At 45.0% G+C, this 19,432-nt stretch overlaps 1 protein-coding gene across 4 annotated transcripts; it reads right to left on the bottom strand.

The window, feature by feature from the left end:
• Window positions 1-1,395: 1,395 nt before the first annotated feature.
• On the bottom strand, window positions 1,396-18,525 carry PPP1R7 (protein phosphatase 1 regulatory subunit 7). 4 transcript variants are annotated; one of them, XM_059822633.1, is made up of 11 exons: window positions 18,483-18,525; window positions 17,420-17,542; window positions 15,937-15,939; window positions 13,064-13,119; window positions 12,015-12,080; window positions 11,248-11,378; window positions 10,182-10,344; window positions 6,522-6,638; window positions 5,371-5,475; window positions 4,339-4,425; window positions 1,396-1,790 (listed from the first exon to the last, which is right to left on the bottom strand). In XM_059822633.1, the coding sequence occupies exons 1-11, from the start codon at window positions 18,523-18,525 to the stop codon at window positions 1,614-1,616; spliced, it is 1,071 nt and encodes a 356-aa protein (XP_059678616.1). In that variant the 3' UTR covers window positions 1,396-1,613. The 4 variants fall into 4 exon arrangements, with proteins under 4 accessions (XP_059678616.1, XP_059678613.1, XP_059678614.1 ...); XM_059822630.1 differs by lacking the exon at window positions 15,937-15,939 and adding an exon at window positions 17,710-17,787 and having other exon boundaries at window positions 18,483-18,511; XM_059822631.1 differs by lacking the exon at window positions 15,937-15,939.
• Window positions 18,526-19,432: the final 907 nt, after the last annotated feature.

Below are 19,432 nucleotides of genomic sequence, written 5' to 3'. Positions count from 1 at the left end.
TGGCCCATGCGCCAGCCCAGCCAGCACACGTTGAAACACCAACGCCGGCCCGGCCCGAGCAGCGGCTGTTCCCCCAGACCGATGACACGACCTTTAGACAAAGGCTGTGGCAGATGGCAAGTGCTTCCAGGCAGGTTTTCCAGCTGCTGGAGGTCTGAAGTTCAAGCGCCCAGATCAAACATGGGTGCAGAGGGACGGCAATGCCACATCGCCGTATTTAGTGGAAGCAGGACATGATTCATATCGTTTCCTGAGTGCAAACACCATCTGGAAGAAAGTTCCACCAAACCCCTGCCTTGCTGGCCAGTGGCATTAACATATTTGATATGTTAATATAAGTTGTATTAATTTAGTATTAATATCAAGCAAATGATGATGTTAAGACAATGCCGAATACATGGGCCGCAGAAGAGCCCTAATTCCTAAACGCTGCAAGAGGCTGTATTTGCAAAAGTGCTTAGGGACTCCTACCACAAATAAAGCCTGCTCCTGTGGGCACTGACAGCTTGAAGATGACAGCTGTCACTCAGCAGAGATCACATAACGACAGACAGATGTACAGCAGTGAAACAAGCAGCAGCTTTCACTACACCACTGTAATCTTGCTGTCTCCTCCCGCATCAGTGCGAAGCCCCTCTGAGCCCCTTACCGAGGGCTACGTCTCATTCCTCTCCAGATTCATGCTGCCAAAACCACAGTCCAAGCGCGCGGCACTCCGGGCAGGTGGGCTTCGCAATGAGTTTCTACCAAGGGACCTCGAAGGCATTTGTAAGATGGACGTGTTTGAAGTCATACTAAAATGGCTCTCGAGTAGGTCCACCTATTTTCAGCAAGAGCCAGAATATCGACGGAGTCAGCTGCACTTCAGCCAGTAGAGATGTTCCGTATGACCATCGAGGAGCTGCAGGCCACGGGCCACATCCAGCACTCCCGTACTCTGGAAGGGATCTGGAAGTGGCCTCGGCTTCAGCCCAGGAAGGAGAAGCGACACACCTCGGCATCTGCGGCACTCTGCTCTGACAAATCCTGGGAAATCAGGAGGCAAATGAAGTCACAACCACCAACAAAGAACCTGTAATAAAATAAAAATTGCTACAGAAAGGCTAACTTCCCGCCCCCCCCAGTTTTACCAGCAGCTATTTAGCACTGACTTGTGCCTGATAACCTGGATGAGCATCTTTATCAGATTCCTCTCTACGTCAACACCATCACTGTCTTTCCACATTTTTACGGACCACTGGGTCTGGAAAAGTGATGTTTGCAAGGACTTTACTAACCTGAAGGTGTGTCACAGAGTCAACAAAAGTCCGCAGGCGGCTCCAAGTGGCTTCAGTCTGTTGCAAATACTTGCTGCCAAAACCTCCCACATAAATAACAGACACAAGCACAAGGAAGTCTCTTGTGTTAAGATTTAATAATAATAATAATAATAACAACAACATTTCAAAAACAATGAGTGCATTGTACACAAGATCTGGTATTCAGTGCTTTTTATTGACCATTTGCTCTGCGAGTGTCAGTGTACTGAAGACCTGGGGAGTGGTAAGTGGATAAAAAAAACCCGGTTGGGACATTTCTCCAAGGAGGGCAGGAGGGAGAGGGCAGCCGGAGGCTCAGAATCGAACAAACGTGGCGTCAATCTGCCGGACAGTTGGGAGGGCCAGCATGATTTTGCGCCGGTACTGGGGATCCTTCTGCAAGGGGTTTCGCTCCAGATATACGGTTTCCAAGTTCTTCGCTCCTTTCAGCTCATCCAGGTCGCTCCAGCTCTCAATGAGATTATCGTTCATCTGCAGAGCACATGTAGGCACACTCACACAAACAGATACTCCCAAAATAAGCCTGGTTAGCGGGAACCTAGCCACACCCACGCTGCTCAGGAGGATTACTACTACCCGGTGGCAGTAACGCTGTACAGCCTTCACGCGCATATAAGACGACACAGTCTACATGATCCTCCTCCCCCTGGAACCTCCAAGATGCGCTTTCCTGTCTCACACTCCAGGCCTCACTAACTACCTCCAACCACACTGTCCTGGGTTGCCGCTCAAACGCTCCACCCTTCTGACAGCGTATCCAGTCCAACCGGTATGCCAGGAAAGACCCAGCAAGACATTAGGACAGTCTCACCATACAGTGTCCCAGCCCACACATTGTTCATTTAGGAGTTGGAAATCTTTACGTCAAGATTTTCTGCCACTGTGACATCTATCTTTACTTTCATGACGTCCTAGGAAACCTTAAAAAAGGTCCCAGACTGATGTGGAAAGTGACATTTTCCTCTCCCCCTTACATCACTTCCCCACAAATAAATGCTTCCGGACTGCGGATGAAGCGCCAAGCGCTCCGATTCAGGTTCTCCTCCTGTCAGCGCGCGAGCTGCCTCATTGCCGGCGCTGCAGAGGAATCCCCAGGCAAGGGGATGAACGCTTCGACTGTCTGGCAAGGAAACAAAGTGTGCAAGGTGGCCGTGTGCTGTCCAACCTACAGACTTCAGCCACCCTTTGTTTTTGGATACAGAGGCAGTCACTACAGCAATACCACCTTTAAATAAAAAATTAAAAAGAGAATAAAAATCGGTGGATTGGCTCTGGCCCCCCTCAACAACTGTTCTTCCTCGCGTCGGCCACCCACGGTAAACTGGAAATTTTGTGCACCCTGTTTGCTGCGTGGCAGATACGCAGCTCTATTTTCTCCAGCTGCCTCCCTCCAGCTAGTTCAGTGACAGAAAACTGCTTCATCACTGGGACTGCCAGTGTTCCAGCTGAAGATGGCTTTGCAGTTAAGACCCTGGACTAAGACTCTGAAGAAAACCTGCTAGCTCTTTCATTCTGCTACAGCTCGTTGCAACATTACTTCAGCCAAGTCACTTGACCTTCAGACATCTCCGTCCCTCCGCTGGGGAAGTGGTACTGGGAAAGCGTGAGAAGGTTCCCACAGTATCTAGGATTTGAAATTCTGCTTCCTTAAGGTGTTAACCGACTTTGTTATGTGGCTTCAACTCTACAGTCAGCGAAAAAATACAAATCAGCAGATGCGACACTTGTTCACATCAAAGAAAATCCTGCCCTGCTCTTTATCAAAAAGCACGTAACCTGCGGAAAAAAGCCAGGAGGACATTTTCCAGGTTCAGCTAACAGATCTTGGCCAACGCTCTGCTTTGACAAAGGACTCTTTAAACACACTAGTGTTGTTGCAAAGGAAGTCCAATGAGGTTAGGATCTTCCCTTTACTTTCCATAAAACAAGTGGAAACAGCTGTGAAATGCCTTCTTCTCTAAGTAGAGCAACAGCAAAGACGACGACCGGAGGAAATTGCAAAGGATCACGACAGGTCCCACGCCAGCCACACTGCACTGTCTCATTTTTACCACCCAAAAGATGTCATGTTAAACAGGCTTCTCCTGTTATTTAAAGAGTTCCTCACGGAACAGACACAGCCAGATAACACCACTAGCCGTCTGCTAAGCCACGCTGCAAGATGAGGAAAATGGTCCAAATAGGCTCGACTCCAGGCTCTAGCTTGGTTTCATTTGCAGCTGCTTTCCACCCCTTTTATCCCAGCCTCTGCCCAAGAGTTTAAATAACTGAACTCCAAATGACAGACATTAAGCAGCACAACTCTTATTTCTCGGCCCTGACATGCAGAAACTCCTCAAGAGCTGAAGCGCGTGCCAACTTGCAAACATCTGCTGCTTCTTCCCCCAAACACGAGTAGATTTGTACACAGCTCCCAAATATGGCAGGGTACTGATGCTTCAGGGGGGGTATCTCTGCGTATTTCCTGACCAGACTTAGGAATGACAAAGGGCTTAGCTATTTAGGGTGCCAGAAAGAAACAGAAGCAACCCTAAACAAGTTATCTACCTCATAGGAATGGAAGTAAACCAGAAGACGGTTTCATTTTCTTTGTATTTGTAATGACATGAACATACCGACTCTGCTCTAAACAGGTACTGTGCTCCGATGCAGTGGTGAGACAATACCAGCTTCCCCCATTACACTGCCATGCTCACTTAAAGAAAGATGGGACGTGCAAAAATAGGACACAGTAGGGCTGTTCCATAACCACCACAAGCGTGAACGCAGGGCCTATTTTCTAGGCAGAGGCAGGCTCGTTAGCACTAAGCCCTGCAAAAATTTTTTTAACCTCAACTCTTTCCTTAGGGGAGACCATCATACTCTATCCATGCAGACTGTCAAGATCTTAAAGCTGGTCACCAGAACAAGCGTTTACTCCAAGACATACACGTACACCACCCTCCCACAGCTCCCCGTCAGAAGGGTTTCTTTCACCGTTGCACAGACATCTCAGGGAACAGCTCCAGCCTGCACTCACCCAGAATTCCTGCAGCTCTGTTAGGTGACTGATATTTTCAATCTTCTTGATTCTGTTGGATGCAATGTCCAGCATTGTGAGTTTGTTCTAGACAAGCAAACACAAAAACATTAGACCGGAATTCCTTTCATCTTCTCTGTCCCACTTTTTTCAGGCCCAGAGTTGGAAACTGTCAGAAGCAAAACCACATTATTGCCAGCTGCTTACACACAGCACAAGAACTCTCACTGCCTAAATATAGCGAGGAAGATTGTTTTTAATTAAGCTGGGTTACTGACCTCCCAGAAGCCATGTGACAAAAATAAACGCAATTACTGGCCGGCTGGCAATTGCCAGCCAAGGGCTCCTAAAAAGTGAGCTTTCCTCGTAGTACGTTAAGAGGAATCCATTAAAAATCAGATCGTAAGTGTCCTCTCAAGCAGCAGAGTTGAACAAACTTTATGCAGCAGGAAACTCAACAGTTTTAGAAAAAGTTTCTTTTCCTGCCTTGCACAAAACCAAGTTCCAGATTGTCTCTGCTCTCTGACAATGCCATCTACTGTTGGGTGAGAACGAAAACGCTACAGGTTTCTGCAGAATCAATCCTCTCCAGAAATGTAGAAATGTTTACTGTCACGAAGACAAGCCACATGCCACGGCTTGTCTCTCCAGTCCCAGCTCCAATTGTTGTCCTACTGAAAAGAACTCACGGTTATTGACAAACTGCTGTCCGAAAGGCTGCAGCTCAGACAGCCAGCTGTGGCCAGCAGTCTTTCCACTGCCAAAGATAAGCCAGGCTGCGACACTAACTGCATCTTGGTCTTCCCCTCCCCAGGTCATGAAAACAATTCTACTCCTGAGGATCTGGAGGAGCTTCACCAGTGCAAGATATTTTAACCTACCAACTCCGATCTTTGTCATCTTTTCAAGAGACTCAGGACCCCACATGTAACTGGGGAAGCTGATGAACAAAAACTTCCAGAAAAGCACAGCCACTAACAGGAGCAGCTTAGGGCAACAATTCTGTCACATATTTAGCAAGAGCCTGCTCACATTGTTCTCCAGTCCCTCGATGACTTCGATGCCATTGTGGCTGAGGTACAACTCGCGCAAATTCACCAAGCTCTGCAGCCCCTCAATCTTGGTCAGACGGTTATTCTGAAAGTGTAACAGCGATTTAAGCCCACTCTAAACAAATAAAAACCCAAGTGAGTCACTGGAGAAAAAGCATTTCTCTGAAGTATGGATGGGAAGGGGAAACAGTTTGCTTGGGTCCACGTTGACCTCTCGAGGTCTGCTCGTTTGATCTCTGGACCACCGATGCACAAGGAAGTTCCAGGAGATCCAAAGTCTCTAAGTTTAGAAGAACCAGACTCTGACCTTCCCATCAAAAGTTGTAGCCTGAAAGTTTTCCACCTGGTGTCTTTGGGAACAACAGGCCTAGGCATTAATAACGCTCGGTCTGTAGGTCTTTTTAATGGAATGACCAGAAGGGAAGTTACAATGCTTCAGTCCCAATACATTCTGCTGTACATAATTCTGTATGTCCTGTAGACTAACAATGCCTACAGATACTACAAGGTGTAGCCAGTATGACTTTCTTACCCCTACAGATACTACAAGGTGTAGCCAGTATAACTTTCTTACCGACAGCTGTAAGAAATATTAGAATGCACTAGCATTGTCATATGGATGAGAAGGAGACTCAGTGAAAGAAATTAGTTGAGTATCTTTTATTCCACCTTTCAAAAAGGAAGAAACTTTCCATAAGCTCATTAAGGACAGATTTCGTTTAGCACAGGTTTGTTCACATTTCTTCCCTCTTCAGGAAGAGGGTAGTGACACTGAGCCCACTGCCATTATAATGACTTCCCTGGCGTAACTCATTTGATGTCATTGTAATATATTAGAAAACAGTATTTCAGGAAGGAAATGGGGGATAACATTCATTTCCTGTTCTCTCTTCCATAAAAATCAAACATTTGTTTTATCATTTTATCAGTGTCTGTCAATCTCATTTAATATGAAAGGACGAGAAAAGACTGTACAGAGAGTATCACACTTTCTTCCAGTCAGGAGTTTGGGTCAAACACTGAAGACCTGCTGATTCAGAAGAGCTTATCATAAATTACAAGGTGGTTCATGTAACCTGTTCAAAACATGTAACATGTTCAAAACATGACAGTGCAAAGTAGAATCAATACCTGTATACTGAGCACAGTCAAGTTTGTCAGCGCATCCAAGTTCTGGAGCTTGGTGATTTTATTCTTTCCAAGGAACAGACTGTCAAGATTAGCCAAGGTGTCGATGTTTTCAATCGCCTGCAAAATGACCAAAGGAGACAGTGTCACTGCTGTGATGCAAAACTCCAACCGGTAGATGTGGTTGGCATTTTATAGCCTTGACCCACGGAGCTGCGCTCCTGAGAAACACAAGCCTGCCAATTCCACAACACAAAGCGCGCACAAGGTAGGGCCTCCCTTGTGACCCAAGAGCGAAGCGCAGGACTGCGTGCAGTGACAGCGAACCTCAGCCCGCGTGACAGCTGGCTTGTGGCACTACCATTCGCTGACTTTCAGCACAGGTCACGTTGCTTTGTCCCGGCTGTTGCCTCCACTGTCCAGGCAGCAAGAGCAGAGAATGAAAAGGCCCAGGGAGCACCGAAAGTGACAGTCCCTGGGCCATGAGGTGTATCCAGGGCAGGAGATACACATTTTTTTCTTGCTTCATAAATGAGTCACTAGTGAATGGGAAGAGAATCTGGGGGGAGAAAATACAATTTGCAAATTTTGTCCTAGCCATCAGTGACTGCATAACAGAGTCAGAAGCAAGCTGTTTAGCTTCTCTGCACAACAGTTTCTCTGTCATAAGCAAGGTTAACTGTTTCATGGGTGTATGTGTTAATATATTTAACTACTGGCTATATATTCATGCTACTAGCAGAACATACACATACCAATTAAAAACATGTACATCACTTAAAAGTATACGCTACTGGCAGAACATATATGCTATACCAGTTTAAGTCCCGAGCTCAGCCTTCAGTGGGAGAAAATAAGGATCTCTGAGGCATCAAGAACCACCATAGTCTATATTTACAAAGGAAGGGGGCACCAGAAAGCGTGACCAGAAGAGAAAAAAGGGGCAAGAAAGGGTGGAAAGGGTGGGCTTAGAAAACAAGGCTCCTGTAAACAAAAGGGAAGAAAATACAGGTTTTTTTGCAGGGGAAAGCCTCTTAATTCAAAAAAGATGCTGTTAAAAGAGACAAGAATTTTAAAAACAGACTTCAGCTCACAGAAAAACAGTAATACGGATATAGATACACACATAGCTGTGCATCTGCGCTCAAGTACCTTGTGACATCTCTGCTTTTCAACATCCTTCTTGCCTGGCAAAGTTTCAGAGACTAGTAGTGCCAGTGAGACAGGCCACTGAGTCCTAACACCACTGAGATTACTCTGTGTGTGTGTGTGCGTGCGCACGTTTACCTGTGCATGTGTAAAGGAAGGAAGAGGAAGACGGACACAAACACACAAGCTATGAACTTACAGATGCGCTCTGGAAGGGAAAGAAGCTTTTCAACCTCTGTCCCACAACTGCCAACAGATTTAACACAAGGTATTTATCAGCTCATATTTGGATTCACCCTCCTTCTAGCCGGTGGACTTACCCCTGCTTTGACCTTGCAAGAAAATGATAGATTTGTTGCTCATTGGTAGCTCCCCCAGCCCTGAGGAGGAAATACTTGTGACTCTGAGGATACTGAGAAGAAATAGTCAGGAAATAAAAAGCTACTTAAAGCTAGAAAAAAGCCACGCTTAAGTGAGAGTATGAAACAGATGGACATGAGGGGAAAAAACCTAGGGAACCAATGAAGAAATGCTTGCCTTATAGCTGCCTCTGTCCAACTTTGGGGAAAAAAGCATGAAAATGCATCAGCTCAAGCATGAAGTTCTGCTCCCCCACCATTCATACAAAAGGGACAGAACTACAAGTACTTAATAAGTCAGGACAGACTGCAGGGTAAGTGCACTCCAGAAGGTTAGAGTGTGCAGCAAAAGGACTTAGACAGCATTACTGCAGAAGCTTTAATGCACAGGGGATGAGTATATCAGGCATCTCAGAGCCAAGAACGCTGCCTGAACAGGCAGTCCATAGGCTTTTGCCCTAAAGAGTTAAGGATATGCCCGCCTGTAAAGCACATAGCCAGAAAACCCTACCAACAGAAAACTTTCCAAAGAGTTCTAGCTGCCCCCAAATAACATGAGATGTATTTCTTCATGCCTAGCCTAGGTACAGGTTACTCACTCCAGTAAAGCAATCAGAAGCATAGAGCAGTGCTGTTTGAAGAAGCCAGAATAGAATTAAAAGATAATCAGAAAAAACACTAAAGTAATTTAAGAAGCTTGTTTTGTGTGATAACTTTGGGTTTTTCGGTTGTTTTGTTCTGTTAACATGCTCAGGCTCAACACTGAGAAAACACATGTAAAATACATCTAACCTCATTGTTTAAAAGAGATTCCTTGGCTTGACAACATTGGTGACGACGTACTGCCTAAATATCCATTCAGAAATCTAGCTGGATTTTTTTTTTCTTTTGCACAAGGTAACGATGCTTAGGTATGGAATACAGTACAGTTTTGCTTAACCCAGCTTTTGAAAGGTAAGGATCAGTGTGCTTAGCCTGTTATGCTTCTGAAAAAGGAAAGTGCATCTCTCTCTAACCCACGTTCCCCCAACCTATGCAAACTCTATGGGTCCTAATCTCTCATCTGATCTGGCTGATGTTCTCACACTCTAGATTTCTTCCCCTAAGTAATTTAATTTCCAAAGTAGAAATTCCTGCAGATGGAAAAGAAGTCAGTCCAGGTTTAGTTTTAGGAGTGAAACAAAATTTTTCCAGTTCGTAAAAGCAGCACACATTTCTGCTTTAAAAGGCTGTCTGTAATAGCTGAAGTTTCCTTCCTTTCTCGAAAAAGAAGCGTGCTTCCACAAGGCTTGAAACACAGAGGACAAATAGTTATTTTCCTAATTTGCTCTTTCAGCATAACAAGTAATTTTTCAGAGGCTGTAAATGGGGAGTGCCAGCTTAGACAATTTTCAGATTGGAATGCACTCATCTGTTACAAGTGTTCTCTAAAGCGTATATAATTGAAAAAGCTTCTAAAAAATTAATAGTCTACTTTGCACGTTGCAAGTCTTTTGTGTCATCTGTTTCACCAGTTCTCTTGCAAACTGGGCAAAATGCAGAAAAGCATACCTTAAGGACAGGAGAAACTACTCAGAACTGCTTCCCTTTAAGTGGCACAGATTTTAAATCACCTAGATTGAAAAGGTAATAAACTGCACAATAAATAAAAAAGTAATCAGGAGTACAGTATCAGGTTTTTGAGGCATTTCAGAGCAATGCCTCAAGAAAATCTTTTTCCCCGAGTGAGACTGGCTGACGTAGCAGGTTATCAATTACACCTACAAATCAAACTAGAACGAAATCTGCATTCAATAGGTGTTATCGACAGAGCACCAGCCTCTGGGAAGGTAACAGAAAACAGTAATTGCTAGTTTTGATAGGCTTGGCTCTCTATCAGGAGGAAATCGTCATCTGCAAAAGGCAACAGACAGGGGATGCATGAGTTCATTAAAGAGAGAAATTCATAAACAGTAATTTAGTAGCCAGGCACCACATGCATACATCATTAAAGGATCCAGCATGCGCAGCAATAAGCAATTACACATTAAATGACTGGAACGATAAAAAGAACAAAACTGCAAGTAGAAGTCAATGAAGTGCACTTTCAGAAAAAGCTAATCCCAAGCCAAAGAGCTCAAAACTCTGCAGCTAACATCTTGTAGTGCAAGCCTACCCGAATTCGATTGGATCCCAACTCTAACATCTGTAGCACCTGCAAGTTGCTCAAATTCTCAATTTTGCTGATTTTGTTGTTGACAAGGAAGAGTTTTTTAAGTTGGGTAAGCCGATCTAGTCCTTCAATGTGTCGCAGAACGTTAAAGGAGATGTCCAGGATCCTAAGGTAAAACAAAACAAAGGTCTCTTCAGTCCATCAGGTGTGGATGACTCTAGAAGAGGCACTTGTAAATTGGTGGGGAACCTCACTACCTGCAGAGATCGAGCACTTTGCTAGGCCTTAAAGCTAGAGTCATTAAGCGTCATGTCTTTTTATCAGAAATGACAACAAATATAACTTTCAAAATACTTCTATAGTGTACCAGGGAAAAATAAAATTAATAATAAAAAAAATCTGTCGCATGCAGAAGATAGCCATTATTTTGCCCAGCCATGGAGCTGCCACTGTGGGAGGAAGCCAATCTTCAGTACTGCGTATTCCTTGGGAAAGGTACATGCCTACAAGATCTGCCTCCGACAGGACAACATCAAGGCCTCCCGTAAGCGCGAAGCGGTTATGACTCTGGGAAGTAGGTCAGTCCTCCTCGCTCCAGTGGAAACAGTTTTGTAATGTATCTCCGGAGTGATCACAGACAAGTGCCAGAAACTGGGAAGAGCGCTACTCCTTCCCTAACACCCCACAAAAAAAGTCCTAATCTCACCTGAAATCTCTTGTTATTTTCTGCAGGAATAAAAAGCTGTTATACAGAGCCCTCGCTGCCAACTGCAAGCGGTGCCTGCGCGCTTCCGCACCTGCACAGAAGCTGCAACCACCTATCATTCTCGCTGCCTTATACAGCACACATTTCATTTCCAGCTGACTGTCCCTGGTGAGCTTCAGGATTATGAAACTAGTTTACTGCACAGGTTAAATACCAATGGAGAACGGACATTATCCTTCATAGAGCACCCAAATGAATCCTGAGAAAGGCCTGGGTGATAAATACTGGAGTAAGTACAGCATGAGTAACTCAGTGAGTGGCAAACCACCCTCAACCTAATCCTGGTGATTCCCCTGGACTCACTCAAGTTCCACTAGAGACTCCAAGTTCTCGATCTTCCGAATTTGATTGTCATAGAGATCCAGTTCCCGCAAGGTCTGCAATTGCTCCAGGTTCTCAATGCGCTTAATCAAATTCTGACGGAGACACAGAGTCTAACAGTTGGGGAAAAGTTTAAAAACAAACAGGAAAATGGATATGAATAACAGCACGTAATGCCTTCTGGCATACAGACAATAGAGTTTTGGGGGTTCTTTTCCCCATTAAGTTTTGTTGTTGTTTGAATTTTTTTTTTTAAAAAACAGAATCTTTTCTTGTTTTATTCCAACTCTACAGAAGGAAATCTTTTTACCATAAAGATGGTCAGACACTAGAAAAGCAGCCCAGAGAGGCTATGTAATCTCCATCCTTGGAAATACTCAAGAGCTTGACTGGAGAAGGCCTTAAGCAACACGCTCTAACTGGACCTGCTTTGAACCGGGGTTTAAAGACCTCCAGAGGTCCTTTCAATCTACATTATTCTATGTTAAGCCTGCTGTGCAAGTACAGAATGTATATTTTAGGATAAGCCGTGATGCATTGTCTCTCATCCACCTCCAAAACCAACTTGCAAAACCCCGGGATTTTTACTGCTACTTGACAAATGGGTAAACACTACCTCCTTCAGTTAAACATGAAGTGAACTCATTAGGATCTCAGCCAAAAAGAGACTCCTGTATCTGTCCTCTTATAGGTTAGACATGCAAGATCTCCAGCTTCAAGAGGTATTCTCTGTTCCTTAGGACTGTTACCTTCACTTTCTTGAGCACCTCAAATCCTTCAATCTTCCCAATTCGGAAATGATTCAAGTCAACATCCTGAAAGAGAAATGGAGGAATTCAGCAGTTGTTTCAAAACACTCTTCAAAGACCAACCTGGTACTTTGTTCTAAGGAAAATTATAGTCTTACAGAATGTTTAGTTCATTAAAACTTCCCTTCAAAGAGCTTGTGAAAATTGGGTTTGGCATATGATTTTACCACCACAGGTGAAGCATGGGGCCTAAGCTGGTCAACTGCAAACACAGTATGTGCAAAAAGGCAACAGCACTTTCCTGAGTCCGAGCATTGCTTCGCCAAAATTAGAAATCTTTTGCAGTAAGTTCTGAATTTACCGAAACAGACAAATTCTGCTGTCTAGCATGAATAAAGTGTTGCAGAAAATTCTCTTACCCACTTTGCTAGGGCTTAACTGGAACACGCCTTACTACTTCCAGTTTCAGGCCTCAGATGAACAGGAACCACTGATAGTTCAAATAATTGGGTTGTTCTGTGAACATTAACTCTGCACTGGCAATCAGCTGATGCACTTCACATCTGTGCTGTCCAGCCCCAGATGTTCCAGTTTTGCAGGTCAGTCAATCAAAGAGAAATAGAGCACTTTACTACCCAAGCTCAAAAGATCTCCAACTAACAGGCTCCTGAGGCTGCCGATGCCAAGGCGCAAGGCCGGTTTAAGTAGCTGTGCCTATTACAAATCATGGGTCTGACAGCAGCAATCAGTTCATTAAAGATATTCTCACAAAAGCTTGTAGCTCGTCATCAATGCTTGGAGCATAGCCCCACTTTCAGTGCGTCCATGCTTAATTTAAAATTCTAAATTCCTAACAAAGTGTTTCAGCTACTGATCAAGAATAAAACATCTCTACTTCTAGTCTAAAGGCTCTGAATCAATACTGGGGAAGATCATGGTAGCCAGCATCTTCAGAAGAATTAGATCTTTTAACAAGGTTTCAATACTTGCCTTTGCCTACCTTTTCTTCTCGCTGTATAAAGCCAGTAAGGACAAAAATCTGCCTTTACCTCAGCTTCTGGGTCCAGGCTAATTGTCTCCATGTCCACCGGTGTCTCTGCTTCTCCTGCAGGAGAAGCAAATACATTATAAACTTCTGCTATCTGATAGCTAAAGGCGAGATAACAATGGCTAACATCCACAGAGACCGAGGGAGCAAATGCCCCTTAGAAGAAACACCATGAGGTGCACAGTTCAGATGTTCTGCTGCATTAAAAATACACTTCACCTATTTGGCTTTCATCATGACGGCTACTTGTAAAAAAAGCTTTCGTAACAACAGAATGCCTAGATGCAAAAGACAGAAAGAACAGCACCTTCCCCAGCCTGCCTGTGGGGCTGCTGAATAATGCTGGCTTAAGACTGATCTGGGCAGGATTCCTTTTCTCTACACCTAGGACCATCATCCCCTCTGAACATACACCATCCAAAGCGTCTATGCTCCTCCAACAACCTAATAACAACATTGCCAAGAAGGAATCTAAACTGTCTAGTGATAGTGCCAGGAATGACCAAGCATCTCAGCAATCCCACCCTTCAGCTTTTCCTCCATAAATACTGCCAGTTTATGTCAATGTTGTACACGTCTGCATGGATCTCCCTTCTTTCGTTTGACTTAACTCACTAATATGCCAGAAAACAGTGTTTATCACACTGCATACATTTTCTTGGGAAATGCCTTTATAGCTCTGGAAGACAGCCCAACATTTGCTGTGCTTCTCTCACAGCACAAGAGAGAGCAAAGTTTACTGGATAAATTCATGCTGAATAATTCATGCCCTATTCCCATTTGTTGAAGATGGTGTGCTGATTGCACCAATTTCCAAAGAAAGTCTAATTCGACTTTGCAAAACAGACATACAAAGTGCAAACCCTTCCGACTTCGTGTGCGTAGCTTCTGAACTTTAATTACAGTCAAATCCCAAAGGCTTTGCATTAACTCCTGCATTACTGTACGCGAGCTCATCCATTAACCCAGAAGTAATGACTATTTTTATAGCCCAGTGTGGTTAGACCGTCCTCATAGATGCCAAATGCCCCCTATACTTAACAAGTGTTTTTCCTACCAATGCTTGGCATTGTAAGTAGCATTGTAAGGATGAACAGCACAAGCATTACGATTTTTAATACTGCTATCAAACACCAAGGTTTTGATAGCTCCACACACCATCATACCTTGCTGTATTTGGGCTACTGCTCTTGCTTGGGCATTCAAATAGGAAAGAGCACTAACTAAACTGACTCACAGAAGTTAAGACTGAAAAGCAACCCCCTGTCCCTCATCTTTTAAGATTCTTCAGAGCATAAATTAGCAGGGAGCATAAATTATATGTTGGTGATGTGAAATGAGCTGGTAGACTTGGTGACATCGAATGGCGGTATAGAAACGCCACCAAAACTGACACGCATACATACGCCTGCCAGCATTTTAGCAGTGGGCAACACTTGAGTTTTCTTACTTTTCTTCCAGATCAGGAGCTATGCACTTCAGCAGGGGAGCACGATACCCTGCCCTGCTGCTACTAAGGCTGCATCTCTTTGACCTATTTCTAGGGTGCAAAGGTTGCCAGCACAAAGTGCTCCAGGCCAAACAAGCACCCTAGCTGAATATGCAGCTAACAGGAATGCAGCCTGAGTTTGGAACAACAGTTATTTGACGTACCACATAAAAACCCAAACTATTCCCCTTGTATTAAGTTGTACTATCAGTAAGTTAGCACTCATAGCGAAGGAACTTCTCCTTTTGAGACTTTAAAGTTGTCCAACAGTAAAGCCGGTCATGCACTCAGTAAAAAAAAAACAATCCTCAACTAAAAAAAATTCAAGTCAAAAATATCCTTCGACCTTGTTTGGCTGGCAGGCGTCTCTGTAAAATTACGTTTTTCATCACAGCACGCATTACAGACCATTTATACACGTTTGGTTTTGGCAGCGTGTTAAACACTCTGTTCCGGGATCTGTCAAAGGGTAGCTCAGAACGGAGGAACTTCATCAATACAAGAACATCCCCTCCTCGTATTTTTGCCATACGGCTTTCAGTGACCAGTCCTGGTAGAGCCAACGTGGGGAGAAAAAGCACACAAGTCCGAAGGCGCAAAACCAAATCACACAGGATACACGTATCGAATTCACTGAAATAAAAGCAATTTAAAACCGAACACAGAGGCACTAGCGTTTATGTAATAGGGCCAACTCTTATAAAGTTAATGTACTGCGTATAAAACGCTCTCCATGTAGCAGTCTGAGTGAGATGTGTACACCGATAACACTGATAAATCAGTATTGGTATGAGAATGTTAAAGTACATTTTCTCTCTCGAAGAGAAACAAAAATGGTTCTAGCAAATTTACAGTCCTATCAATTGTCAACCAACATTTTATTAATGAACAAAGTGGACATAAAACACCCTAAACTGACCCTTCTACAATCACTTCACAAACAGAACTGCAATTTCACTTGCATGCAGTAAGTATGCAAACAGCGCTTTAGTCCACAATTTTTAATGCAGTGGGTTTCTCAAGGGGAAAAAACATTGCTCTGGCAGTGAAGTTACTTAAGCGAATTTTTGTGTAACCCATGCCTGCGAGCTACAGAGCTTTGCAGATGTAGGAAAAAAATACGACATTCAGGAAACCCAAATTCCGCAGTACAGAACAGTAGTTACTGAGTTATGTAAGTTCACAGTACCACAAGCATTTAAAGCAACTAAAAACCTAACTACACTTTTTAACAGTATATTCATGAAAAAATATTATAAATAGCTAAGTTTTAAGCTTTCTGAACAGAGGTGCTATTCCTCAGACAATTAGCTAAATGATGAATATGAAATTTCAGCTGCTCGAGCTCTTTCTATTTATGATCTTCTGTGAAAAATGTGGAAAACTCTCTATTTTCCTTTCAGCTGAGAAACTCAAAGCTGGCCATGGAAACAAATTCAAATGCTCCAACATTATTCCTCTGCTTGATTTCTGCCCTAGTAGAAGTTTTCTGAATCCGAACAGTTTGGAAGAAGAAGAAGTAACAATACACTCATTACATTAAATTGTAGCCAATGTAATTCAGCCACGAAATCTGAATGTGTTTTTCTTGCTTCCATTGGAATAAAAGTATGTCACTTGAAGCATTTTCTCTAGTATTATAATTCCCAGGGGAACAACATACAAAATATAACCTCAAATGCACAGCTAAATTACATCAGCTGAACAAACACTCGATGTTACATGCGTGCAAAGGAAAACTGCGACTGACTGAGCTGCATGGTTGTATTGATCACATAGTGCTTGGGATGTACAATTTGTTTTTACAGACATCACCACAGCATTTTTTAATTAATATATAGGGTTTTTTTATGATCATCAATTAATTATAACTAGATAGAGCTCATTTATAGTTAGGGGATAAGATTTAAAATTCGCACAATAATTTTCTGGTACGGAAAACACTTTCGCAAACTCTAACGGGCAAGGTTAAGATTAGGAGGGATCTGCAGTAGATGCCCAGTCAAAAAGGATTAAAATTTGCTGCAGGAAATTTGCTGTATTATTTCACTTCCATTTCCAGACCAATAATAATCAGACAAACATCTCTCTCAAAAGGACGCTATGACATCTCGGAGTGTTAGCTAACACCAAAAGCCCTGATCAAATTGCCATACAGGGTCTTCAGACATGGATCTGCTCTGACAAATTCCATGCAAGCTACTGAAAAGCAAACCCTTCCATCAAACATGCACAGGCTTAAAAAGTCTGTCAACATTTCTACCCAATGTTCTAATACAAACAGTAAAAACAGGAGCAAAAGCTTAAAGTCAAGAGGATTCAAACAGATACAATTTTGATACGTCTTAGAGTTTTGAAATTAAAAAAATACAGTTGACAGCTTCCTTCAATCTATCTGGAAATATTCATCTTTGCCTTCCAAAGGAATCTGGCAAGTCTTCAGGTAAAAAACTACACACAGTAAAGCAGAATTATGAAAAGCTGCTTATGTTTATTTCTAATGAACGCTTCCAGCATCTTTCCACAGAAAGTTACTATGTTTCCACAAAGAAAAGCGTGAATAAAGGCGTTCTGCATCTTGATATTAAAGATTTCAAAGCGAAATCTGGATGGATAAATAAATAAGAAAACAACAAAGGTCTAATATCAGTGGTTCCATAAAAGGAAGGCAGCTTTCTTTTAGCAATGATAACACTATCATTTATTTATTTTTAAAGAAGATTGCTGTAGGGCAGATTCATGTCATTCACTAACATTGATATAAGCATCACATCGCCACAAGAAACAGAAAGAACCGATACATGCACGCTACTGTAAGCGCTGGTAAGACGACACTTCCTAACGCGATCATTTCCCTTGGCAAGGTACCTGCGGAGTTCTCGCCATTCTGCTCATCTCTCAGGCTCTGCTGACTGAGGTCTGTTACTAAGCGAACTGCTTGCTTCTTCCCTTCTTCGTCTCCCGACTCCTCCGATTCAATCCGCTTATCAACTGCATAAGATACATAACAGCAGAATTAGGCTATTTTCAGCAGTGGGGTGGGGGGAAGAAGTAGCAAGCAGATATAATAACCAGGATTCACATGTACCACTATGCAGTTAGCAGAAATCCTAAGTTAACTAAATGAAAGGTTTAGTCTTAAATAAAAGGCCTCTTACCCCTTGTTTCTACTTTGATTTTGGATGCACTTTTTCCTCCCATCACATCTTCCTAAAACCAACAATCTGGGAAGAAGACTGGAGGAAAAAGGAAATTTCTTAGATCAATCAAGTGCAATTCCAAAGATTATGGAGATGGAATTAGAACTATTACATTTTACAAGCTTTTAGGAAAAAAAATCAGTATCGTGTACAGTAGTACCAATGACACAAAGACGTGAAGGCATTAAAAAAAAAAAATTTAAAAAAATCCCTGCAGATAAAAGCAACTATCTCCCCAGCACAGCCTGCGAGATCCCTTCACCGTTTACACAGCCACAACTCCGGTGGCCACCCTGGCTCCTCCTCGGTCCCCCCTCAGTATTTGCTCTCGTTTTAGGGGGCGACTGAGGAAAAGCAATGCCGTGCCAGGGGATTTCTTTCTCATTATCTTTATTTTTTACGTCACGGTCATCTCCACAAACCCACTTCTTCCACCTCTCGCGCGTGAAGCCCCCGGGGAGGGACAAAACACCACAACATACCTCAGGTAACACCCCCCCCGTCCCGGCTCGGTGGCCAGCCAGGGCCCCGTCCCGGTGGCCAGCCAGGGCCCCGTCCCCCCCGGGCAGTCGCCCTCGGGCTGGACACCCGGGGGCTGCCCGGCCGCGAAGGGCCCACAAGCCCCACCGCACGCAGCGGGCAGCCGCCCCGCCGAGCGGCGGTGCCCGAGAGGCCGGCCATCCCGAATCCCTCAGCGGCCACGGCCGTGCCGGCCCCCGACGGGCTCTCACCCTCCATCATCTCCTGCGGTCCCTCTCCGCTCTCCGCCGCCATATTCTTTCTCCTCCCACCGCCCCCTTCCGGAAACCGCCTCAGCCGTCATCGCAGCCAATCAGAGCCCACGGTTGGCGACGGGCCGCAGCCAATCACCTCTGCAGGTGGTGCGCCGAGGGGGCGGGGCAGCGCCCTGGCCGCTGGCTGCCCGCGCGCATGCGCGCCGGCATCGCCCGCCACCCCCGCGGCCTTCTGGGAGTTGTAGTTCCCTGCCGGCAGGGCGGGAAGCCGTCCTAGCGCCGGGCGCTGCGGTAGCGGCTGGAGACCTGCTCCGTGCCCACCAGCGCCGCGGGCCTGAGGCGTTACGAGCTGCTTCGGGCCTCGTCGTTCCGCCTACAAATTCTTCGGGGGATGGCTGTCCCCCTGCGGAGGGGCCTTCCACATGCAGCTTTCCACCCCCCCCGAGCGCGGAGCCCGGTGCAGGTCGGCCGGGGCTGCCTGGGGTCGGCTCGAAGCCGGACATCGAGTGTGGCGGCGGCGGAACGAGAGGCCGGAGGGAGCCGCAGATTCCCTGACTCCGGATCAGTTTTCCTCTTCCCGCGCTGGCGTCCCATTGGCTTCTCTCCGTGCCACTCTCCCGTCTCCTTTCGCTTATTGGGCGACGTGGCTGTGGAGTCCCGCCCCCTACTTCCTCGCGCCCGCCGGCTGTGTGGTGACCGCCCTGAGGAGCGGTGGCCGCCACCGCCGCCGCCGCCGCCGTCGCCGCCCGGGTGGGCTGGGGCTGGGGCTCGGGCTCGGGCTGAGGCTCGGCCGGATCTCGGCCGGGCCCTCACTGCCGGCGGGCTGGGGCTGCAGCCCCGGGAGGGTGGGCGGTGCGGGTGGCACCCCGGGTGAGTGGAAGAGAAGCTGCGCTCCACTTGCTGACTCAAAACTGGGGATTACTTCCCAAATTACCAAAGCTTTTGCT

Source organism: Gavia stellata, chromosome 11 (genome assembly GCF_030936135.1).
Source record: "Gavia stellata isolate bGavSte3 chromosome 11, bGavSte3.hap2, whole genome shotgun sequence".
In the NCBI taxonomy this organism is placed as follows: Eukaryota; Metazoa; Chordata; class Aves; order Gaviiformes; family Gaviidae; genus Gavia; species Gavia stellata.
Note: the sequence above shows the minus strand (reverse complement) of the source record. Positions and strands in the feature narration are given on the sequence as shown.

What these genes read in the sequence shown, in the direction of transcription:
- PPP1R7 (XM_059822633.1), bottom strand. Translation starts at nt 18,525, where the DNA reads ATGGCGGCGGAGAGCGGAGAGGGACCGCAGGAGATGATGGAGG. An exon ending in TGACTGTGCTCAGTATACAG is followed by an intron (nt 5,476 to 6,521) that starts GTATTGATTCTA and finishes TTACACTTTCAG; the next exon opens with AATAACCGTCTGACCAAGAT. An exon ending in TCGAGGGACTGGAGAACAAT is followed by an intron (nt 4,426 to 5,370) that starts GTGAGCAGGCTC and finishes TTGCTTGTCTAG; the next exon opens with AACAAACTCACAATGCTGGA.